The 19,610-nt window shown below is 44.3% G+C and overlaps 2 protein-coding genes across 4 annotated transcripts in view; one reads left to right on the top strand and one right to left on the bottom strand.

Moving 5' to 3' along the window:
* Positions 1-2,832, top strand: part of Golm1 (golgi membrane protein 1) — a 35,193-nt gene extending 32,361 nt beyond the window's left edge. For both annotated transcript variants that reach the window (XM_038333519.1, XM_038333520.1), the window contains exon 10: positions 395-2,832. In XM_038333519.1, coding sequence (XP_038189447.1) covers positions 395-504 — 110 coding nt within the window. In that variant the 3' untranslated portion in view covers positions 505-2,832. The remainder of the gene's footprint in view (positions 1-394) is intronic.
* A 189-nt stretch (positions 2,833-3,021) lies between these two features.
* The window catches only part of Naa35 (N-alpha-acetyltransferase 35, NatC auxiliary subunit), a 43,269-nt gene continuing 26,680 nt past the window's right edge, over positions 3,022-19,610 (bottom strand). For both annotated transcript variants that reach the window (XM_038333674.2, XM_038333675.2), the window contains 11 exons: positions 18,584-18,643; positions 17,347-17,453; positions 13,376-13,442; positions 13,073-13,171; positions 11,922-12,100; positions 9,114-9,250; positions 8,346-8,413; positions 7,332-7,472; positions 6,870-6,992; positions 4,340-4,420; positions 3,022-3,384 (listed from right to left, as the gene is read on the bottom strand). In XM_038333674.2, coding sequence (XP_038189602.1) covers positions 3,325-3,384; positions 4,340-4,420; positions 6,870-6,992; positions 7,332-7,472; positions 8,346-8,413; positions 9,114-9,250; positions 11,922-12,100; positions 13,073-13,171; positions 13,376-13,442; positions 17,347-17,453; positions 18,584-18,643 — 1,122 coding nt within the window. In that variant the 3' untranslated portion in view covers positions 3,022-3,324. The remainder of the gene's footprint in view (positions 3,385-4,339; positions 4,421-6,869; positions 6,993-7,331; positions 7,473-8,345; positions 8,414-9,113; positions 9,251-11,921; positions 12,101-13,072; positions 13,172-13,375; positions 13,443-17,346; positions 17,454-18,583; positions 18,644-19,610) is intronic.

Below are 19,610 nucleotides of genomic sequence, written 5' to 3'. Positions count from 1 at the left end.
TTGGCTTTAAGTCTTGTGACTCGTTTGTGCACTTGTGATAAAATATAGTCAATACCCAGGGTGGACGCTTAGACAGAAGCTGCAGGCAGGTGGCTCTGGGAAGGAGTGTGTGCTAGGGTCGCCACCCTTTGGAGAAGGTCATACAGCACTGGGGGCTGTATTACTATTATCTACCACTCAATAGCTGTGGTCTTTTCAGGGCTTTCGGCTTTGTTTTGTGGCGTGCTGTACACACGGTTTCTTTTGCTCTTGATGGGAACACAATTCTAAGCTGCAGTGGTGCTGTGGAAAGTGGATTCTCTTTATGAAAACCCTAGGAACGGACATGAAGTGAGACCTGACCAGGCTGTTTCCCCAAAGTGCTTAATATTGAAATATTGCTTTCTGTTTGCAGTTTTTAATGATGAAGATCAGAAGAGAGGCCCAGTAGATGCACCCAATGGGAGTGAAAAGCAGAAGCCCGTCCTAAATCAAGCAGGAGTCCATAATCCTCAGGAGGCCTGAACAGAGATCCAGCAAAGGCTCACCAACGACTGAGTACGAACCTGAAATGTACAAAGTAGATGCGCATTGGCAGATGATGATTCCGGGGTTTAATCAGTACACTGTAGCAAAGACAGTTTGGGGACCTTTAAAGTGTCTACAGAGGATGTCAAAATTGGTCAAGCTTTCTTAATAGGTATTTCTTGAGCAAGTCAGGCAACACCGAAGAGAAATGAGGTTGTTCTGTGGGGCGGTGTCTGCGGGACAGAGCAGCAGCAGCAGGAGGCCAGCTGCTGGCCAACGGCCGTGCCCCTTCCTGTGCGCTGCTTGCCAGTTTCTGTTCACTGGACCCGTGTGGCTCATCTCTCCTGCACACACCTGATCCCACCACCGATGGCCTGGAGCTTACTGTCAGCATGACCACCACTAGTCAGTGTAGAAAAGTCTCAATACAATGTTGTTCTGTGCAAAAGTAAATTAAAAGACAGCCATTACATCAGGCTAACCCTTGGACTCAGAAGGCTGAGGCAGGAAGATTGCTATAGGCTTGGGCCAGTCCTAGCTACATAGTGAATTTCAAGTCAGATTGGGCAAGAAAGTAAGACCCCGTCTTAAAACACCAATTGTGGGGGAGAATTTCCTTTCTTCTTCTTCTTCTTCTTTTTTTTTTTTTAAAGACTACTGGTTCAGATAACCTTTGTTATTCTTTTGATGTACTACAGAACACTATTAACTTAGTCATATGTGAGCATCAATGGTCTCTGCCTTGTTTTTTGAGTAGGCAAAGGGAAGTCTCTGGTAAGCCACTGCCCCTCACCGGGAAAGGCAGTGGCTGGACTGGGCTCTGGATGCAGAGCACTGCAAGGACAGAGGCCCAGAGACTCACAGTTGTGTTGCTGTGACAGTCCCGGAAGAAGGGCTGGCTGCCGGGGACACCCAGGTCATAGCAGGGGTTTTTCTGTAGGTATGTATTGGTTTGGAAACCCCACCAGGTTCATGGAGTTTCCCGACTGTAGTTGGTCCTTGATTCTGATCACTGGGTTCTAACCAACTGTAACTTGACGGCAGTCACCCTGACAACAGAACTGCTTTCCGTTGTTCTCTGAAGAGTGAGACACTCCACAGGGTCTGAGGTGGTCTGGTGTTTGTTGGTCTGACTCAGTGGACAGTGCTGGTTAGTTGGGACGCTCCACCACTAGAGGCCACTGGAAAACCTCTAGTGCCTTTGGGGCTGGCTGAAAAATCCCTGCAGTGTACATGCATGCCCAGGTGTCCACTCTTCCTGTCAGCCATTCTGCTCTTTAAAACATACCGATCACCCATGGCAGATGTGGGTTGTGTCTCCCTGCCCAACCAACCAGATTTGGTGCTCACCCCACCCGATCTAACATACAACCGTGTGTTTAGATGGACACTCGTTTACCTGCAAGGTCCTCAGACACACTGTTAGCGCACTACATTCTACTCCAAGCTTCCACGTTCAAGGGGACTTTGTATTTCCTATTGCTCATTTCCTGCCTTAGCTCTGGTTCTGGTTTAAAGTGTAGACGTTGATGACATCGTATGCTGATTTTCTTTCAACAAGTAAAATAGATGAGGAGACCACTCTGGTCTCTGAGCTCTAAAATTGCCAGCTGTCTAATGTCTGTGCTTGACACTTGAGCCAGACCATCTCAGTACTGACGAGGAAGTCGGCAACAGCCTGACCTCCATCTTTGCTAGCACTGCAATCAAGTCCACTCAGGCATGTTTCCAAGTATTTCTAGGAAATGTTTTGATAAAAGGAAGGCATCCTGAGGTTGGGGCACAGCTCCCTGAGAGCATCTGCCTAGTATGTACAAGGCCCTGGTTGCATCTTCAGCACCACCAAAAAGTATCAAATTAGAACTAGAACACTGAAATCTCAGGACCATTTTTACCATATGCCAAATGAACTGCCGATGCTCTTGGGCCAACCCACACAAAACCAGGCTAAAGTTCAGAGTAGCTCACTGTGCTAAAACCACTGCTCCTACAGAGGACAAAAGGGAAGGCCTACAGGCTTAGACAGTTGTTACGTAACATACACCAGTGCAGAGGGATGGGGCCGCTGGCTGGTGGACTGAGAACAGGACCTGCATCTCAATACAGTTCGAGGGCTCAGCTGGAACAAAGGCGTGTACCGCATTCAAACAGACCTAAGGCTCAGCAGTGTACACACCTCGCCCGCTGCCACTAGCAGCAGACACTGCAGCGGGATGTGGTTTCTTAAACTGTATGATTGTAACTCCTCGCAAATCTGTGTCTCCCCTCAAAATCCATTTCAAATTTCAACAGAATCTAAATGCTTAATAAACTCATGTTTTGAAACTTCTTTTGATCAGTTTTTGGGGCTGTTTGGTGTTTAAGCCCAGGCTGGCCTCAAACACAGTACACAGCTGAGGGTAAGTGAAGCCTGATCCTGCTGCCTCTGCCTAAGTGCTGGGATGTAAGGCTTACAGTGCCACGGCCAGCTTGGGTGACCTGCACTGCTGGATGGTGATGCTCAGACCGCAGTTCTTGGTTTTGTCAAGAAATTTATTAACATTACAAACACTATTTCACTTACTCATTCATTAAAAAAAGTTTTACAATTAAGTCTGTAATAAAATCACGTAAAGTTCACCAATGCATTCCAGCCCAGTTACACCCATGGAGTATAGTAAACCACTTTAAAACAGCAGTTTTCATTCCCATCAGATAAGGGTATTAAACTGAAAATATTCCTTATAACAGGCTGTTATCCAAGAAATCCACTTTATGTCACTGTGTGTGGCAGAATGGTGTCTCCAGCACGGATATAGTCCGTCTCTGCATTCTCTTTCACACCAGTTTCACAACAGGAAAGTACTTGTGAACAGAGAAATCAAATTCAGGAGGAACCTATGAAGAAACCCAGAAAGCCAATGAATACATCTGTGAGTGTTCAGGCAGTGGACAGTGACTACTTTGCACGTCACGTGTTTCAGAAGTGAGGCAGAAGAGAGACTGGCCTAATGGCAACACTCAAACAGAGAAATGAGGAAGCTGCTTCTCTTTCATGAAGGGCATGAGAAAAACATCCAGGCCATCTTTCTTATCTTTGGAGAAAGTTGAAGATGGAAGTCCCTTCGAGACTAGGCACCCAGATCAGGCTGACAGCACAGCTCAACTGTAGAGTAACAAGTGAGGGGCAAAGCCACACACAATAGGCACATGCCACAAAGTTGCCCCAGAAGCTGGCCATATTAACACCACATGTTATCAGTGTTTAAAGACAGTCTTGGGGCTGGGGAAATGGCTCAGTTGGTTCCTAGCAACTCTGTTAAAAAGCCAGGCATGAGAGCACACACCTAAAATTCTAGTGCTGGGGAGGTGGAGGCAGCTGCACCTTGGGGCTTGCTAGGCCAGTCAGGTTAGCTATTGGTGGGCTCCAGGTTCAGTGATCCCTGTTTCAAAAACTAACAAGACTGAGTGAACATGTATCCACTCTGAGTGGGTACATACCTGGAAGTGGGGGTAGGGGGTGGGATTTGGATCTTTCCTTCTGCAGCGTAGGTTCCAGTTACTACACTAAGGTCAGCCTGGATGGCAGGCACCTTGACACACTGATCATTTTGCCAGTCTCTATTTCTGAGCTCTTGACACTCCAGCCCATACTTTAACTGCTTGAAGTTAGCCAATGATTTATATGAGAGCCAGAGGAAAAAAAAAAAGAGTATAAGTTCTAAATCTCAAAATGTATCTAAAGAAAAATGGTGAGCTTTACTTTTCAGCAGCTGAGCCCCATCTCTTCTAGGATGACTGACACAATGGTGTGACTTTTGCTGTAACAGCACACAGGGGACGTTGCACTCACCTTTGACTCTTTTTTGTGCCCTCCTGCTAAAAGCTTCATGACCACGAAGTTGGGCTTGGCAACCTTGAGGATCCTACTGACCTGAAATAAGAAGAGCATCAGCAGCACAGCACGAGGTGCCGGTGCTGTGCTGCACACACTCGCACGCTGCACTTCTCTGAACACACCTCCCATCTACCAGTCATGAACCTCCAGTCACTGCAGGCCCTGCAGAGACCACAGTTGTGTTCAGAACATGCAGCAATACCGCAGATTCACCACGGACCCCAAAGTCCTCTCATCCATGAGTTCCTCACTCTCATCCTCAAAGAAATGAAGGTGAAGATTCTCACCCCCATGAAAACTACTGAGGACTGGGTTAATGGACAGGCTCCTGCTGCACACTCAACTGTGGATGCACAGATACCGACCAACACAGCCTAGCTCTGCACTTGTAGCACATGGCTGTATTTAAAGCTAAGAAACAATCCTGACAAGGAGTGAGTGTTCTCGGAGCACTAACTTTTATTTCTGACAACTACTAGTCTCCACAGTTTCACTGAAACACATGAATCCTAACAGTGATGCTAGATTCCTCCCAGGTAACCCACAAGTCCCCACTTCTGCATTATTGACCTCTGGAAGGTACCAAAGGGCAGGATGGGTTCTTCAACCCCACAACAGATATCCACCCGCCTTGAGGAAGCAGCTTCATTTCCACATCTCCTGGAGAAGGTGCACACACAAGTTCAGAGCTGTAATCTCAGCACCTGAGGCTAAATAAGAGGAATGCCACGGTCTGAGGTAAGCCCAGGCAGTTCCAGTCCTGAGCTACAGGATGAGACCTTGTCTCAAAAAATAAAAAATAAATTGATAATAATAATTTGACATGTTCAAAACTACACTGGTCCACAGCAATCTTGCCACCATGCAAACCAACGAATCAGTTGCCCAGGCCCTTTCAAGTCCTCCCTGATTCTCCCATATCCCACATCTAACCCATGAGTCAACCCAGAAGACTGTAAATCCAGGGAGAAGGCTGACCACACCTCCTCTCCTACGTTCTGACTTTCACCTCTGCGGCCCAGAGTGCTCCTCCATCACAGGCAGACCTGGCTGTCCTTTGCTCACACACCAATACTCGCTTCTCCTAACCCCACCACAGGACCCTGACTGCTGCTCCAACACTTCAGGTGCAGTGTTCTGCACTGTTCTGCACCTGGGTCCCCCGAATAGAAAGGTCCATCCTTGACATGTGACTTGCTTCCCCTTCTAAAATTTACTAAATTGGGTTATTTAAAATGCTTCAAGCATCTCAGTGGTGGAAGTGTTTATACCGAGTGCTCAAGACCCTGGGTTTAACACCAGCAGTGGAAAAGCAGGGTTTCCCTCTGCCTGACAGCAGCGTTTCTTCAGAGTCTCTGTGCAGTGCACACCATGACCCTGCTATATATCCTCTGCTGGGAATACATAGATAGATACTTGACAAATCTTTGAAATTCCCACTAAATGAAATGTCTTTCATTATTGAACCTCCCTCAAATTTTTGTAATTACCATTTTTATTAGCTGGAGTATATACATTTTTTTTTTTGAAATAGGGTCTTACTATTACATTATGTAGCCATAGCTGGCCTTGAACTCAGAGAGATCCTTCTGCCTCTGCCACCACACCCAACTAAAATACAATTTTTACATCACCTTCCTGCTTTCTTTTCCAAGGCATTCAATGTTTCTCAGAGGTTAAGGCAGAACAGAAGTGACTTGTTCGCATAATACAGTTCTCTCTGCCAACTTTCAATGAAATGGTAGTGTACCACTCACACTGTTAGATCCTTGTCAGCGTAATCTCCTTGACCCCGTGAGTGGCTGGATTGCAGTTAATTAAAACCTGCTGTGACTACTCATCTGCACCCATCACTCTTTCTGTATGTCACATGGACCTGAAAGGCGACCCCAGGCCTCGTGTGACAGTAAGCACACTCCATCCCCGAGCCCTGCACTGGTTGTTTTTGATAGATAATGTGGAATCACCTGCACTGAGTTGCATCAAGGGCTCCCCCGGTGACCAACACATGTCAAGAGTAACTCCTGCACTAACAGAGTATATGGATCTCAGTTACGATGGAGACAGTACACTATTAGATCATCAAATGTTTGCTTTAAAAGTTTATTCTGGTATTTCAGTCTTTTAATGCAACAGTTTTTACTTCAAATGGTCAAGTATGGTGAAATGTTCTATAGTAACTGGCTACGTGATTTTTCTTATTTAAGACTTATAATGGAAGCTGGGCATGGCAGATCATGACCTAATCATCCTAACACTAGAGAGGCGAGGCGAGAGGATTACCGGGAATTCAGAGACCAGCCTGGACTACAGAGTGAAACCCTATGGGGTGCAGCGAAGAGACATACAATGGTTAAGTTGGCAAACTTACCTGAAATTCTTGCTAGTGCTGTCCAGATGACTCACTATAGTTAACGTCCACCTAGTGGCAGGATGAGCTTCCTGTCAAGTGTGTCCCCTGGAAGTACAGTGAACCCACTCTTACCTCCCGGTCTGGGTTGGGGATGTTTTCAAGGATCATCTTCGCTTGCTGAAAGTGCTTACTAGCTGCCATATACAGCTCTGGAGACTGAGGAGGAGGGCTGTATTTATTGAGGTCAGACATTTCCTAAACAGAAGGGAGACTATCATAATATATTTAATATAAACCCTTTAAAGTTATTACTAATTGATTCCCCATCCATCCAGATGCTGAAGCAATTGCTTAGCACATCTCAGACTGAACCCATGTGATATAAAGATCTCAACCTGCACACACCTTATCTCAACTATCCTAATGATGTAAACAAACTGCTCATGTGATCAACACGTCCAAACACTTTCTACACCATTAAGACTGTTATTTTAGCACTTGTCCCACTGGCCCAGCAAGATGGGTTGGTTGTAAACACAACCTCTCTAGCATGGTGTCCAGCGGAAGGGCTTGCTGTGTCCCCAGCAGGCTCACCTTGAACTGCAGGTAGTGCACTGGGGGCGGGGTCATCACGCTGTTGAATGGAGCAAACCTGTGCTCATAGCGAACCTGTTCGCTGTCGAGCTCAAACTTGGGCCTGCGCACTCTGCCATCCATGTCAAACGCTACCATCGTCTACGGAGAAGGGAATGATGTGAAAGGTGAACACGTACAGGACAGGAAAAAGAAGTCGCAACTTAAATACTTATCTCAGAAATCAGAAAAAGGAAGAGTAAAACAGACTTCTTATCCATTTTAAATTTATATGCCATGCTTTACATAAAAAATTTCCAGCCTCTGATTGTTTATCAAATACCAAGTAGTCAGCCCTGAAATCATATACATACAGTAACTGAAATCATATACATACAGTAACGTTATATGGACTAGGGAGACTAATTATTTAGGAATACACACACACACACACACACACACACACACACACACACACACACCCCCTCCCACCCCACCCCCCCGACACCACTCTTCCACATCTCATGCTTCTGTAGTTGCCTTGAGACTTGAAGTAAAATGTTGAAGGAACAAGTCCCTTATAATCAATCACACAGACCAGTGTCTGTTCCAGGTCCCCTCTTGGTTCTGGGAACCTCAGGTGAGTCACCCCAGATCTTTCTGAATTAATGTCCACAGCCGTGTAAAGCTCTGCTATTGCGCATAGCAGCCATGCTGGACTCTCCTCCTCCACACTGCACTGCAGGAACGCTCTCTGGCTGTGAGCCAGGCCAACTGTGTGAGTACACAGTTAGAATGGAGTGAGGGAGCCTCACAGATGGAAACAATGGGGGTGGGAGCGCCGGGTGGTGGGGGCACTGTCTTTAATCCCAGCACTCAGGAGGCAGAGGCAGGCGGATTTCTGTGAGTTCAAGGCCAGCCTGGTCTACAGAGTGAGTTCCAGGACAGCCAGGGCTGCACAGAGAAACCCTGTGTTGAGAAAGAAGAAAAAGGAATGAGAGTGAAACGCCACGAGGTCTTGATTTCACCACTTACTTTGAACATCCCAGCACACATGTTCTGATAGGCCTGGCTCATTGTGATCTCTCGGCTCAATGGGCGAACTGTAATCAGAAACAAAAAATCTTCTGTACTCCTTTCCCCTCTCTTAAATTACTGTAGAAGAAAAACTAAATAAGAAATACCCCACTTATTTACTGAATGTAAACTCCATTTTGCGTCTCTAAATTTTATTTATAAATAAATCTTCTCTAAATTAAATCTAAATACAACTGTGCTCTCTTACTGGCTAGCACTATAGAATTTTGGCAAGACATAATGGTAGTCCCATTGAAACATCTGCTTCCTGGGGTTCTTAACTCTGTGATTACCTGTCCACACCAACACAGCAGCACAGCAGCACAACTCAGGGTGGACCCCTGCCTGCTCTCTCGTCTATTCTGCTGGCACAACCTGTGTGCTGCCTCCTGCTCTAAGCCTCCGGCGTACAGAATGGGAAAGGACCTGAACAGTGCCATTACTGACACTGGGGCTCAGCCCCCCTCTAGTCGGATCACGGTGGTGGAAGAGGACGACAGACACACGCAGCTACTTTGGCTCACAAAGAGATCTTCAGCCACTTGTCAGTCAAAGGTAAGGTGGTCTTCATTCTATTTCAAGTTTAAAAATAGTCCACAAAGCCAGGTGTGACGGTGCACACCTGCAATTCCAACACGGGCAGACTGGCAAGTGGGCTGTTTATTCAGGCCAGCCTGGCTAACAGTGAGACCCTCGCTGAATAAGGAATGAGACCATCTATTGTACCTTTCTTTTTCTTCTTTGTTTTTTTGCTGCTACGTCCTTTCTGCTGCTCTTCCATTATCCTCTCCTCTGCCATCTGAGAGCCATCAGCACGACTCAGGGTTGACATCAGCCACGCATACAGGAATTCAGAGAGGTACCTTAAGGGTCACAAAGTATCAGTTAATGGCAGATATCTAAATGAGACAACCTTACCAATATATTATTAATAATAATGAAGAGGTTTATTATTTCATACTGATGAGAGGAACTGAAGCCACAGCCTCAGAGACTAACTAATACAGCACATACTCCAATACGCCTTCAGCCCCATGTAGACAACTTGTGAAATGCTTTAAAGTTTGTAAAACACAGGGTTTTTTTGTGTGTGTGTGGGGGGGAGGGTTTGATAAGCACAGATCTTACAAGTGAGTGTTGAAAGTGATCTCTCCCTCTCCACATTTTACAACTTTTCAAAAGATTTCTGGGTAATTATCTACATACATGCAAGTTATAATACCCTTATTTTTTTCATTATCAGGACACAATTCACCCCAGCCTATTAAATATTTTCTTTGCAAAGCAAATGAAAAAAATTAATTCAGAAAGTGTCAAAAATTATCGGCACTAATTAAAACTCACTCTAGAACTCAAAAACATGTTTATTCACCTTGAATCTATTCAATAAACAAATGTAAAGTAGGCTATGTCATGAAAACATTGTTCAAGTTTAACCTAACAAGGCATCTAAGTCAGAAAAGCAGATCAAATCTAGGAGATTGCATACTGTTTCCAGTATAACCAGCAACATGAAAAATTAAGGACTCATAATGAATAAAAACCAAAGATCAGGAAAATGTTTATGGTCTCTTATGATATATATTTTAGGATGCCTATTCCCAAAACTGCACTGAAAGATGAAAGGCAGGCTACAATATTAAAGCACATATAAAACAGAACATTTTAATGTCATCATGATGATGTGCATGTGTGTGCGCGGGTGACAGAGAGCACGCATGGAGACTAGGAGACAGCTCTGTGCAGTCAGTTCTCCCTTTCTTCATTTCACGTGGGTTCTTGAGTTGAACTTAGGTCATCAGGCTGTATGGAAATTTATTTTACCTGCTGAGCCATCTTGTTGTCCAAAACAGAATACTTTCAGCCAACAGAAACTAATCAAAGTCCACACTGGAATTACATAGGTCTTACATTCTCAAGTTTTAGAACTATGGTTCCCACAGGTGAGGGACACACACATCTCATGAAAGAGTAAATATTAGCATACACTTTACAGAGTACAAATGAATCCCCAGAGCACAGAGTACACTTAGGGTCTGCAATGTCTATTGCAAAGCTGCACAGTAAGTAACAGGTGATGTTTAACTGTCCATTGTCTGAGGACAGATGGTGAAGGGAAGGGACGACATGACTTTCAAACACAGGTACTTCTCATTTTTCTTAAGAGCTTTACCAGCATCTACAGTTCTATTTAAAAAGAGCCAGAATGCTGACATTCTGTAACACTGGCCCTCCAACTGCCATCTCTGGGCCAGCAGCAGTACTTACTCCCTGGGAAGTAGCTAGAAATGGAAATGACTGGCTTCCTCCCTCTGTAGGTCTTACTAACTCAGGGCTGACTCTAGACAAGGGAGCAGACAGCCATGATAGATTCATCACTTGTTTCTGGTGCTCATCTTATAAAGGCCTATAAGACATAGGAACTACATTTATAAACAAAACACGACGATTCTGCAAAAAGTTAGGATTTTGATCTGCAATTCCAGAGCCAACGATCCGTGTAGAATGTACCAAGCAGCCCACTGGAGTTTCTGGGTGTAGAATTAGAATTACAGCAAGGGCCATGTGGAGGGGGCTAGTCAGTTCTCACATTCAGCTTGCACAGCCTAGAATGGCCTCTCAGAACCTCAGCGGCTCTTAACATAGCCATGTCAAATGTGGGGAAGGGAGATCTTTCCCTTCTCAGGCTAGGGATTAAGTTAAACGAATTTAACCATGAATTTAAAAAGCAAATACACTGAAGTGTAACAAACTTAAGCATTTGATGAACAGAAAACTGTTTAAAATGCCTCAGTCCTTTGACAGATGAAGATAACTCATCACTATGCTGACTTCAATGTTTTCTACAGCTTTTCCATGGCTAAGAGCCTCAGCCTCTTCCTAGGAATCTTTATCTTTCCTCTAGTGAAGGGGAAGAGCTACTCTACAGACTTGACTCCTCACGGATTATGCTCAATGGGTGTGCAGTCATGATATCACATAAGAAAGATCCTTCTACTGAGTGCATCCACAGCATGGACTGTTGCTGCAGAAGTCACAGCAACAAACCGTGTTTACGTTTCTCCACAGTTGCAAATAGAAGATGTTGAATTAACCTTTTCACCTTTATTATTACCTTTTACAGAAATACGAAAAGGGGAAGAACATTTGTGTAACAGTAAAGATGTGTTCTTTGACCTATTTTCAAAATAGTTTACCAACTGTGCCACAACTACAATAAAAATTCAATGAAGGAAGAAAACGTTAGGGGCCAGTGAGATGGCCCAGCTGGTCAGAGACTGCCAGAAAGACTGCCAGCCTGACGTCGTCCCACACATCTGTAAGTCCACCCTTCTCAGCTTGAGATGGCAGACAGCAGTGTAACCTAGACTTGTACGCCACATAGCACGGAGACACCGCCTCAACAAGGGGGAAGTAAAGCACCAACTCCTGGAAGCGTTTGCTGCAACACACAGAGCACCCCAAACTGCACTCTTTGCAGATGCATGCTTAGACCTCGGCTCTCCCACCACTGCTAGCTGCAACAGTCCTCACCAGTAGATATAGTAGTACTCATGCATGCTGTACAGCTCCAGCTCAAAGCCACTGAGCAGATACTGGATCATAATTCGAAGGTTATGGTAGAGGACCCAGGTTCCCAAACACGCCAGGTGCTGTCTCTGGGGCTCCTGCTTCAACAGCATAGTGTGAAGTGCTGCATCGACCTTCTCTGCCTGTCAAATAGTTATTTAGATAGAGAACTTGAAATATAAACATATAAATGTAAATCTCACAACCCAAAAGAGTTTTGCTTTCAAATGCTTCTGGTTAGGCTTACAGTTTTTATCCTACAATAATTAACATTTACCCAATTACTCCCAAAATCATCATCCAGTTTCATGCAGGTTATTCTATCCAAAGTGGTGGTATAGACTTGTAAACCTATAGTACCATCAACCTATACCAGAGACCGAGACAGGAGGATCATATGAGCCCAACGGCTAAAAATTAAGCCTGACAAAACAATCAGACCCTGAAAACAGCAAGCCTCAACTTGTCATTTCAGGTTTTGTGGTATTAGTAATAGGAACCACTGTTGCCCACAAGTCAGCTTTACTGTTCCATTGTGGGGTAAACTCACCATGAAACCATAGTTCTCTACAAATGCCACAATTTATTCTCACGAACAAAGACATGATTTAAGATGTCTATAACTGGCCAGGCGGTGGTGGCGCACTCCTTTAATCCCGGCACTCGGGAGGCAGAGGCAGGCCAACCCGGTCTATAGAGCAAGTTCTAGGACAGCCAGGGTAACACAGAGAAACCTATCTTGAAAAACCAAAACGAACAAACAAAAAAACCCCCCCCCCCCCAAAAAAAAAAAAAACCAAGCCAAAAATAAACCAAACAAGCAGTCTATACACTGTATTTTTCCATTTCCTCATGGACATTTTTATTTGTCCTCTAAAGTATAACACTCAAATTTTATGTGGAAAATAGACACAGTGAAAAAATAACCATCAAATCATTGTTTTTGAAGAACTGCTTTTCAAAAGTTAAAAGTATGAGAAAACTGACCCCATGTGACCTAGGATGGCCTTGAACTCCCCAGTTCAGCGACTGTAAGCACGCACTCTTATGCATGCTACTCATGTAGTCTATGACTTGCTGTGGTTCAGAAAACGACACCTGGCTCTGGCTCTTACCTCATCTTGCAAGGTAGCAAACTCCTCAAGAATGTGACCCAGTTTGTCTCTCTGCCGAGCCCTGTTATGGCCATGGATCTGAACAAGACTACAGAATGGCTGTAAGACACAGACAACTTGTTAACAGTCAACGTGAAATTTCTTCATTCCAAAGAAATAATATGTCCAATTCTAAAATCTCGTTTAAACGCGTATGCACATGTGGAGACATATACACATAATCACAATGCTTATACTTCTTACACAACAGGTGTCCATTTTAAATGAATTCAATATCAAAACAACCCAAGCTGTAGCTCTTACCCGAACACAGTGGGTAACAAAGGAGTCGATACAGTCCTTAGCCTGGTGATTATTGTAGAGGCAACACCTGTAAGATAATAGTCATATACTAACATCAAACTATGTATCTTAGACAAAAGAAGCAGTGATTACTATAGATGCTACTGGCAGAGAAAACACAACCCAATACATTACGAAGTTGAAGAAAACTAGCACTATGTTAAACATCTCATATTACTGTGCTTTCCATATTTGTGTATGTGATCTACTAGTGAGAACAGGAACTATCAAGTCCTATACTTCCCTGGCCTTTCATCACTTCCTCTTCAATAATATCCTCTTAGGAACCACAGAGTCTTAATTTCCAAGTGTTATAAACACCGCCTGTGCTCCCTGACCCTGTCTACTGTCTTTGTGAAGTGCTGTCCTTGCTCCTCATCTAACTGTCCCTGCCTTGCAGCCTTTAAGGACTAGAGTAGCTACAGAGGCCAAACAGATACCAGGACCTTAAAGACAAACTGTGCAAGGCCAGTGCTGTAGGATCTAAGGCAATGGAGGAAAAGCAGGTGAGACTTTCTCCTGGGGCCTTGATGGGAATTTGCCAAAGAGGAGCAATCTCATAAGCCTCAAAGAGAAGCAGAACAATGTGGCCAGGAGGGAGCAAAGCAGAACACCAGGGATGAGGCAAGGGGTCATTCAAATTAAAAAAAAAAATAATATTAAAAGAAAGGCTAGAAGACTCTTGTGTCTTTAATTACAAATTAAAATAAAAGCCTTTCCGGTTCTACGAATAATCATCAAGCTTAAATCTAAGTAGCTGAGAGGAGGATGCTCACAAATAAGTTTCAGACAGACAAAAAGCACTGCCTGACAGAGCAGAACTGATGAGAACATGAGGGTCACAGAGTACCCACAGGTGATCTCAAGACCCCAAGCATCAGCTCTGTTTGCTGCTGGTTTATGTCAACTTGGCACAAGCCGGAGACATTTTATAAGAGGAAACTTGGACTGGGAAAAGGCCCCTGCCAGGCTGGCCTGTAGGTCTTTACTGACTGATGACTGAAACCAGGTTGGTTGATGGTCTTGTGTGCTGTAAGAAAGTAGGTGCAGCAACCAGTAAACAGTGTTCTCCTGTCCTGTGCAGTAGTTCCTGCCCAGGGTTCCCTCAAAGGATGCAGTGTCACTCACAACTGCAAGCGGAAATAAACCCTTTAGTGCCCAGTCATGGGGCTTTGGGAAGTGGAGGAAGGAGGATCAAGAACTGAAGAGCAGCCTAGGCTACATGAAACTCTGTCTCAAAAATACAAAACAAAGAAAAGAAATAAAGTTTTATACAGGTCATTTTTAAACAGGCATTAAAACTCAAGTAAGGACAAAGAATGAAAAGTGGCAACATGTCTGCACATCTTTAAAACCAGAAATAAACCAGAGCCCTGTTATGGACATGTTTAGTAAGCGAGGACCAGAGGCAGGAGGAGGTGGAACAGCAGCGAGGACCGGGGGAAACACAGCCAGGAGCTGGCTACCTGCCGCACACCTTTGACCCCAGCACCCGGAGGCAGAGGCAGGTGATTCTCTGAGTTTTAGTACAGATTGAGAGGCCCTGTCTCAGAAAGCAAACCTAAGACTTTACCCTTTGTATTGTCTGTCTGTGCCTGTCTGTCGGTCTGTCTGTCTGTCTCGCTCTCACGCTAAGGAAAGAGCACCTGCAGTGTGCACTGCAGATTAATTTCCACAAATCCAGTGTGTTTAAATGTGGAGGAAAACCACTTTGATAAGGGTCAGTGGGCAAAGGATATAATGGGCAATTCTGAGGAAATCTGGCCAATAAATATTCTCCCAGGTTAATGTGAGGTTTATCATTCGTCAAAGAGGGCATTCAACAACTACTATTGGTCATAATGCCCCAACGTGAACTTTCATTTCTCCCTACATTACAGTACTGCAATGTAGTACAGAAATTTAACAGTTTTTTAGAATGCAATCTCACTCTTAAAACTATACGAGGGGCTGGAGACATGGCTCAGCAGGTAAGAGAGCTTACTATGCAGGCTGAGAACCACGTTGATTCAGGCACCATATAGAGAGTCAGGCACTTTCCCAGTGTCGGGCGGAAGTTTGGAGAAATAGACAGGAGGCTCCAGGTTCAGTGCGAGACTATCTCATGAGGATACCGCACAGAGCAAACACTCTACCTCTACACACACAGGTTTGTACACCTGCAGACATATATGCAACACATGCAAGTGTACGCACATACACCCACATGTGCGTGCACACACGCATACATACACACAAACAAGATTTTTAGTAGCTCTATTCCTTGGAGCATATTTCTAATTATGAAATGTTTGGCAGCTACTAAAAAAGTAGATAGAGTAATTTGGTACAGTCATGAAAAAAATGTTTTGCTTCTTCGGTCTTTTGAGATAGACTCAGTATGGTAGCTCAGGCTGACCTCAAACTTACTCAGTGGCATAGGCTTGCTTTAAACTCAATACCCTGCATAGTCTTCCCCATGCTGGGATCAAGGGCATGTGCCAAACCTGGGAAGAAGGAAAGAGTCCAAAAAAAGCAACCCACAAAGAGATTTTCTGTACCCTATTCAATCACTGCATCATCAACTTTCTGGGTTGCCTATGCGACCAGTTTTCTCCCTCCCACTTACGACACACTTTACAAAAGCACTCACAACACACGAGTGTCCTGCTATTCCATCCATCCTCCCCTTCACCTCTCCACTCAGTCTACAAATATTTACTGGGTGTCTACTGCATGCTAATCTCCAGTGTCACAGCTAGCATCAGTCAAAGCTAGCATCAAAGACACAACAGTCACAACCACTGTCCCAGTGAGTGGAGCTGATGTCCTCACTGGGGCAACAGAGAGAGCAGCACAACACAGCAGGGCACTCTAGGTGAGAAACAGGGAATGAGGAATGAGGTGGGCTTTAAGACAGCACTCACTAATGAGACACTCAACAGACCAAAGGGCATAGGTGCAGAGCTCTGGGTCCCCATCCTTCACCCTTTATAAATCCCAGCAAGAGAAAACTTCCAAATAGCAAGAAAGTCAGTATGTCTGGGGCAGAGTGAACAGCAAGAACAGGAAGATGAGGCTGTAGAGCAGGAGACAGGACATGGATCTACTCCAGAGCACACAGGTCTTCTGGGCTGAATTACAAGACCACTGCCTGTATGGTGACCATGAGGTGGAACGGTAGTTGTTATTTGCAGTCTCCCAGGAGGAAAGGCTGAGGTTGTAACCAACACTGCAGAGCTTCCTACGGGACTGAACAAACTCACATCCAGGGGCATGCATGCCGCCTGACTTCCTTTATATGTCCTTCTTGCCTACAACACTGCTGGCTTATCCTGGTAATAGCGCTAAATATATTTACATGAATACTGATCTCAAGGTCTGTTTCCAGGAAACCCAAACACAGGAAGCTACCAGTTTTACATGGCATGTGGCTTGATTTATTTTAACAAGTCATGGTGAGAATGCTGAAGCATTAATATTTCATGTATGAAAATACATGTCATATTCTCATGCTTTTATAAATGCTGGGTTCTAGCCGGGCGGTGGTGGCGCACGCCTTTAATCCCAGCACTCGGGAGGCAGAGGCAGACGGATCTCTATGAGTTCGAGGCCAGCCTGGTCTACAAGAGCTAGTTCTAGGACAGGCTTCAAAGCCACAGAGAAACTCTGTCTCGAAAAACCAAAAAAAAAAAATGCTGGGTTCTCTGTACAAAATAATGACTCAGTTCTTCCCTTTCTGCTGGAAAAAGTAAGAAAGCCCTACTCATCTCTTAAAGCACCAGCTCAAACGGCTGCATGCTGGCATCCCGGGCTCTATGACAGGAGGGAGTCTGAACAGCAGTGACTGTCTATATGGTAGACCGGCACTAAGAGGTAAGGCCTCGGCTGTAAGGAGCACAGAGAAGTTGGTGTTCACAAGCACACAGTACAGCACCTCTAGCAACACTTACTTGGGGGAGAGCACCGGAGGACTGACAAAGGACCGAAGGGCGTCTTTCACCATGTCTTGCATGAGGTGAGTTCCAAAGACCTTTTTGTTATCCACGAGGAAAGTGGTCTTGAAACAAGTATGAGACATATTAGTGTCACTACCACTGCATATGCAGCTGTCACCACTGAGACACACACAGACTACCTGTAATACTGCAGAATACAAAGGACTAAATTTCAAAAACAGGTAGATACTTTATAAAATCAGTTTGTAAATCCTTTAATTTTTTTTTATTTTATGTGTCTGGATATATGTCTGTGCACCACATGCATGCATGCCTAGGGATCAGATAAGGGCATCAGATCTAGGATAAGAGTTACAGATGGTTGAGAGCTGCCTCATGGGTGCTGGGAATCCAAATCAGGTCCTCTGGAAAAGCAGTCACCTCTTAGCCACCAAGTCATCCCTCCAGCATCCTAAATTAATCCTTATTTAATGTGCACTTTGAAAAAGATTAAATAACATGTAAAAGTATAAATTTCTTAAGTCAAGAACAATAATGTTGAGCTGAAGGAGTCAACAGGTTGGCTTACAATAGAAATATGAACATGTCTGAGCATACAACTGGAGGCCCAAGGTTGACACCGGGAATTATCCTGGATCAGCTGCTCTTCTACCTGACTCACTGAGGCAGGGGCTCTAATCAAGCCCAGAGCTCATGACTGTGGCTAGTGTTACCAGACAGCTTGCTCTGGGGACTCCCTGTCTCTACCTTCCAAGGCTAGAATTAGAGGCAGCCATCACACCCACCCAATAATCCTCTGGGCTCAGTGATACAGCTCTGGCTGTAAGCTTGTGCAGCAAGTATTTTAACCACAAGACACATGTCTAGCCAAGTTTATTTAATTCAAAATGTTTCCATTCTCCCCCAAAACATGAGATCTGTGAGCTACTGATGCACTTTTTAGTTTCACAGTATCTAGAACACTTCCCCCGGGTTACCTTCCTCTTCTTGAAGACTACCTTGACTCTAAACTTGGTCAGAAAGCAAGCGCTCCTGCGTGACCTCACGTGTTAGAGAGCTCCTGAGGCGTGTCTTACGTCCAACACAAGCCCTGAGTCAGTGTTTCAATGAGCGGAGGGCACAGCAGTGTTGGCACTCGCAGAGCAGGTGCGGGCCGGGACAGGGTCACCTAGGGGACACCTTTAACAGCAGCTACATTTTGTTCATCCATCAATAAAAGAGTGAAACTTACTTGCAACAGAGATCTTGAAAGAACACATGGTGACTGTTCACTAAATTCACAGAAAAAATCCTAATAGATATAGAAAAAGCAGTATTGTTAATAGAATAAACAAAAGCTGGGGATGTTTGCATATAAGGTATAATTTTGTTCAGAAATAATATCCTATTAGTGTTAAAATAAGATAAAGAATTAAAAGTCAGTTTTATAGAAAATGTTTAATTATACCAAAGGGCTAACGACAGAGTCTACAAATCCTTTTTCAAAATCTGACCAAAACAGAATTGTGTACACATTCTCATTAAATTTGTACACCAAGAAAACACTATCAACAGTAACTAGGTGATAATGAAACTTTAGCTATTATTTAAAAGGAGTAAGTATTGGGGGTGAGGGGTTCAGTGGTCAAGAGAGCACATTCTCTGTGAGGGCCCAGCCGTGTTTCTCAGTACATTCAGCAGCTTACAACTGCTTACAACTCCAATTCCAGGGGGATCTGACACCTCTAGCCTTCAAGGACACATGCATTCATGTGTACATACCCACACACAGAAAACACATACACATAATTTAAAGTAATAAAAATAAATCTTAAAAAAAAACTATTAGTAACCAGACAACTGGTATTATTTAGGATGAAGACCAAGAAATATGGGTTTACATAAGAAAGAAAAGACAAGAAAATACACAAAACATTAATATTTAAAAACTGAGACAGTGGCTAGTTTATTGTATTTTTTCAACCTTTTCATTTTTATTATGTGTAAATTTTAATATTTGAAATGATTAAAGCTAGGCATGTGGACTTTGTAACGCCTATGAATTGCTGCAGACTGGCAGTGAGGACAAAAGAAGAGATGTGTGTTCCCAGGAGACGTCACCATGGAAAGCAGGTATCACAGACAGCCTGTGGCTCCATTCAGCTTCCAAAGCAGAGGATGAATCTTCCAAGGACAGCACTCAGCAGTATCAGAGACGGCATTAGAAAAGCCTATCATAGCCCAGACTATCAGAGCAAAGCTGTAGTACTCAGGGACCC

Source organism: Arvicola amphibius, chromosome 6 (genome assembly GCF_903992535.2).
Source record: "Arvicola amphibius chromosome 6, mArvAmp1.2, whole genome shotgun sequence".
NCBI classification, from domain to species: Eukaryota; Metazoa; Chordata; class Mammalia; order Rodentia; family Cricetidae; genus Arvicola; species Arvicola amphibius.
Note: the sequence above shows the minus strand (reverse complement) of the source record. Positions and strands in the feature narration are given on the sequence as shown.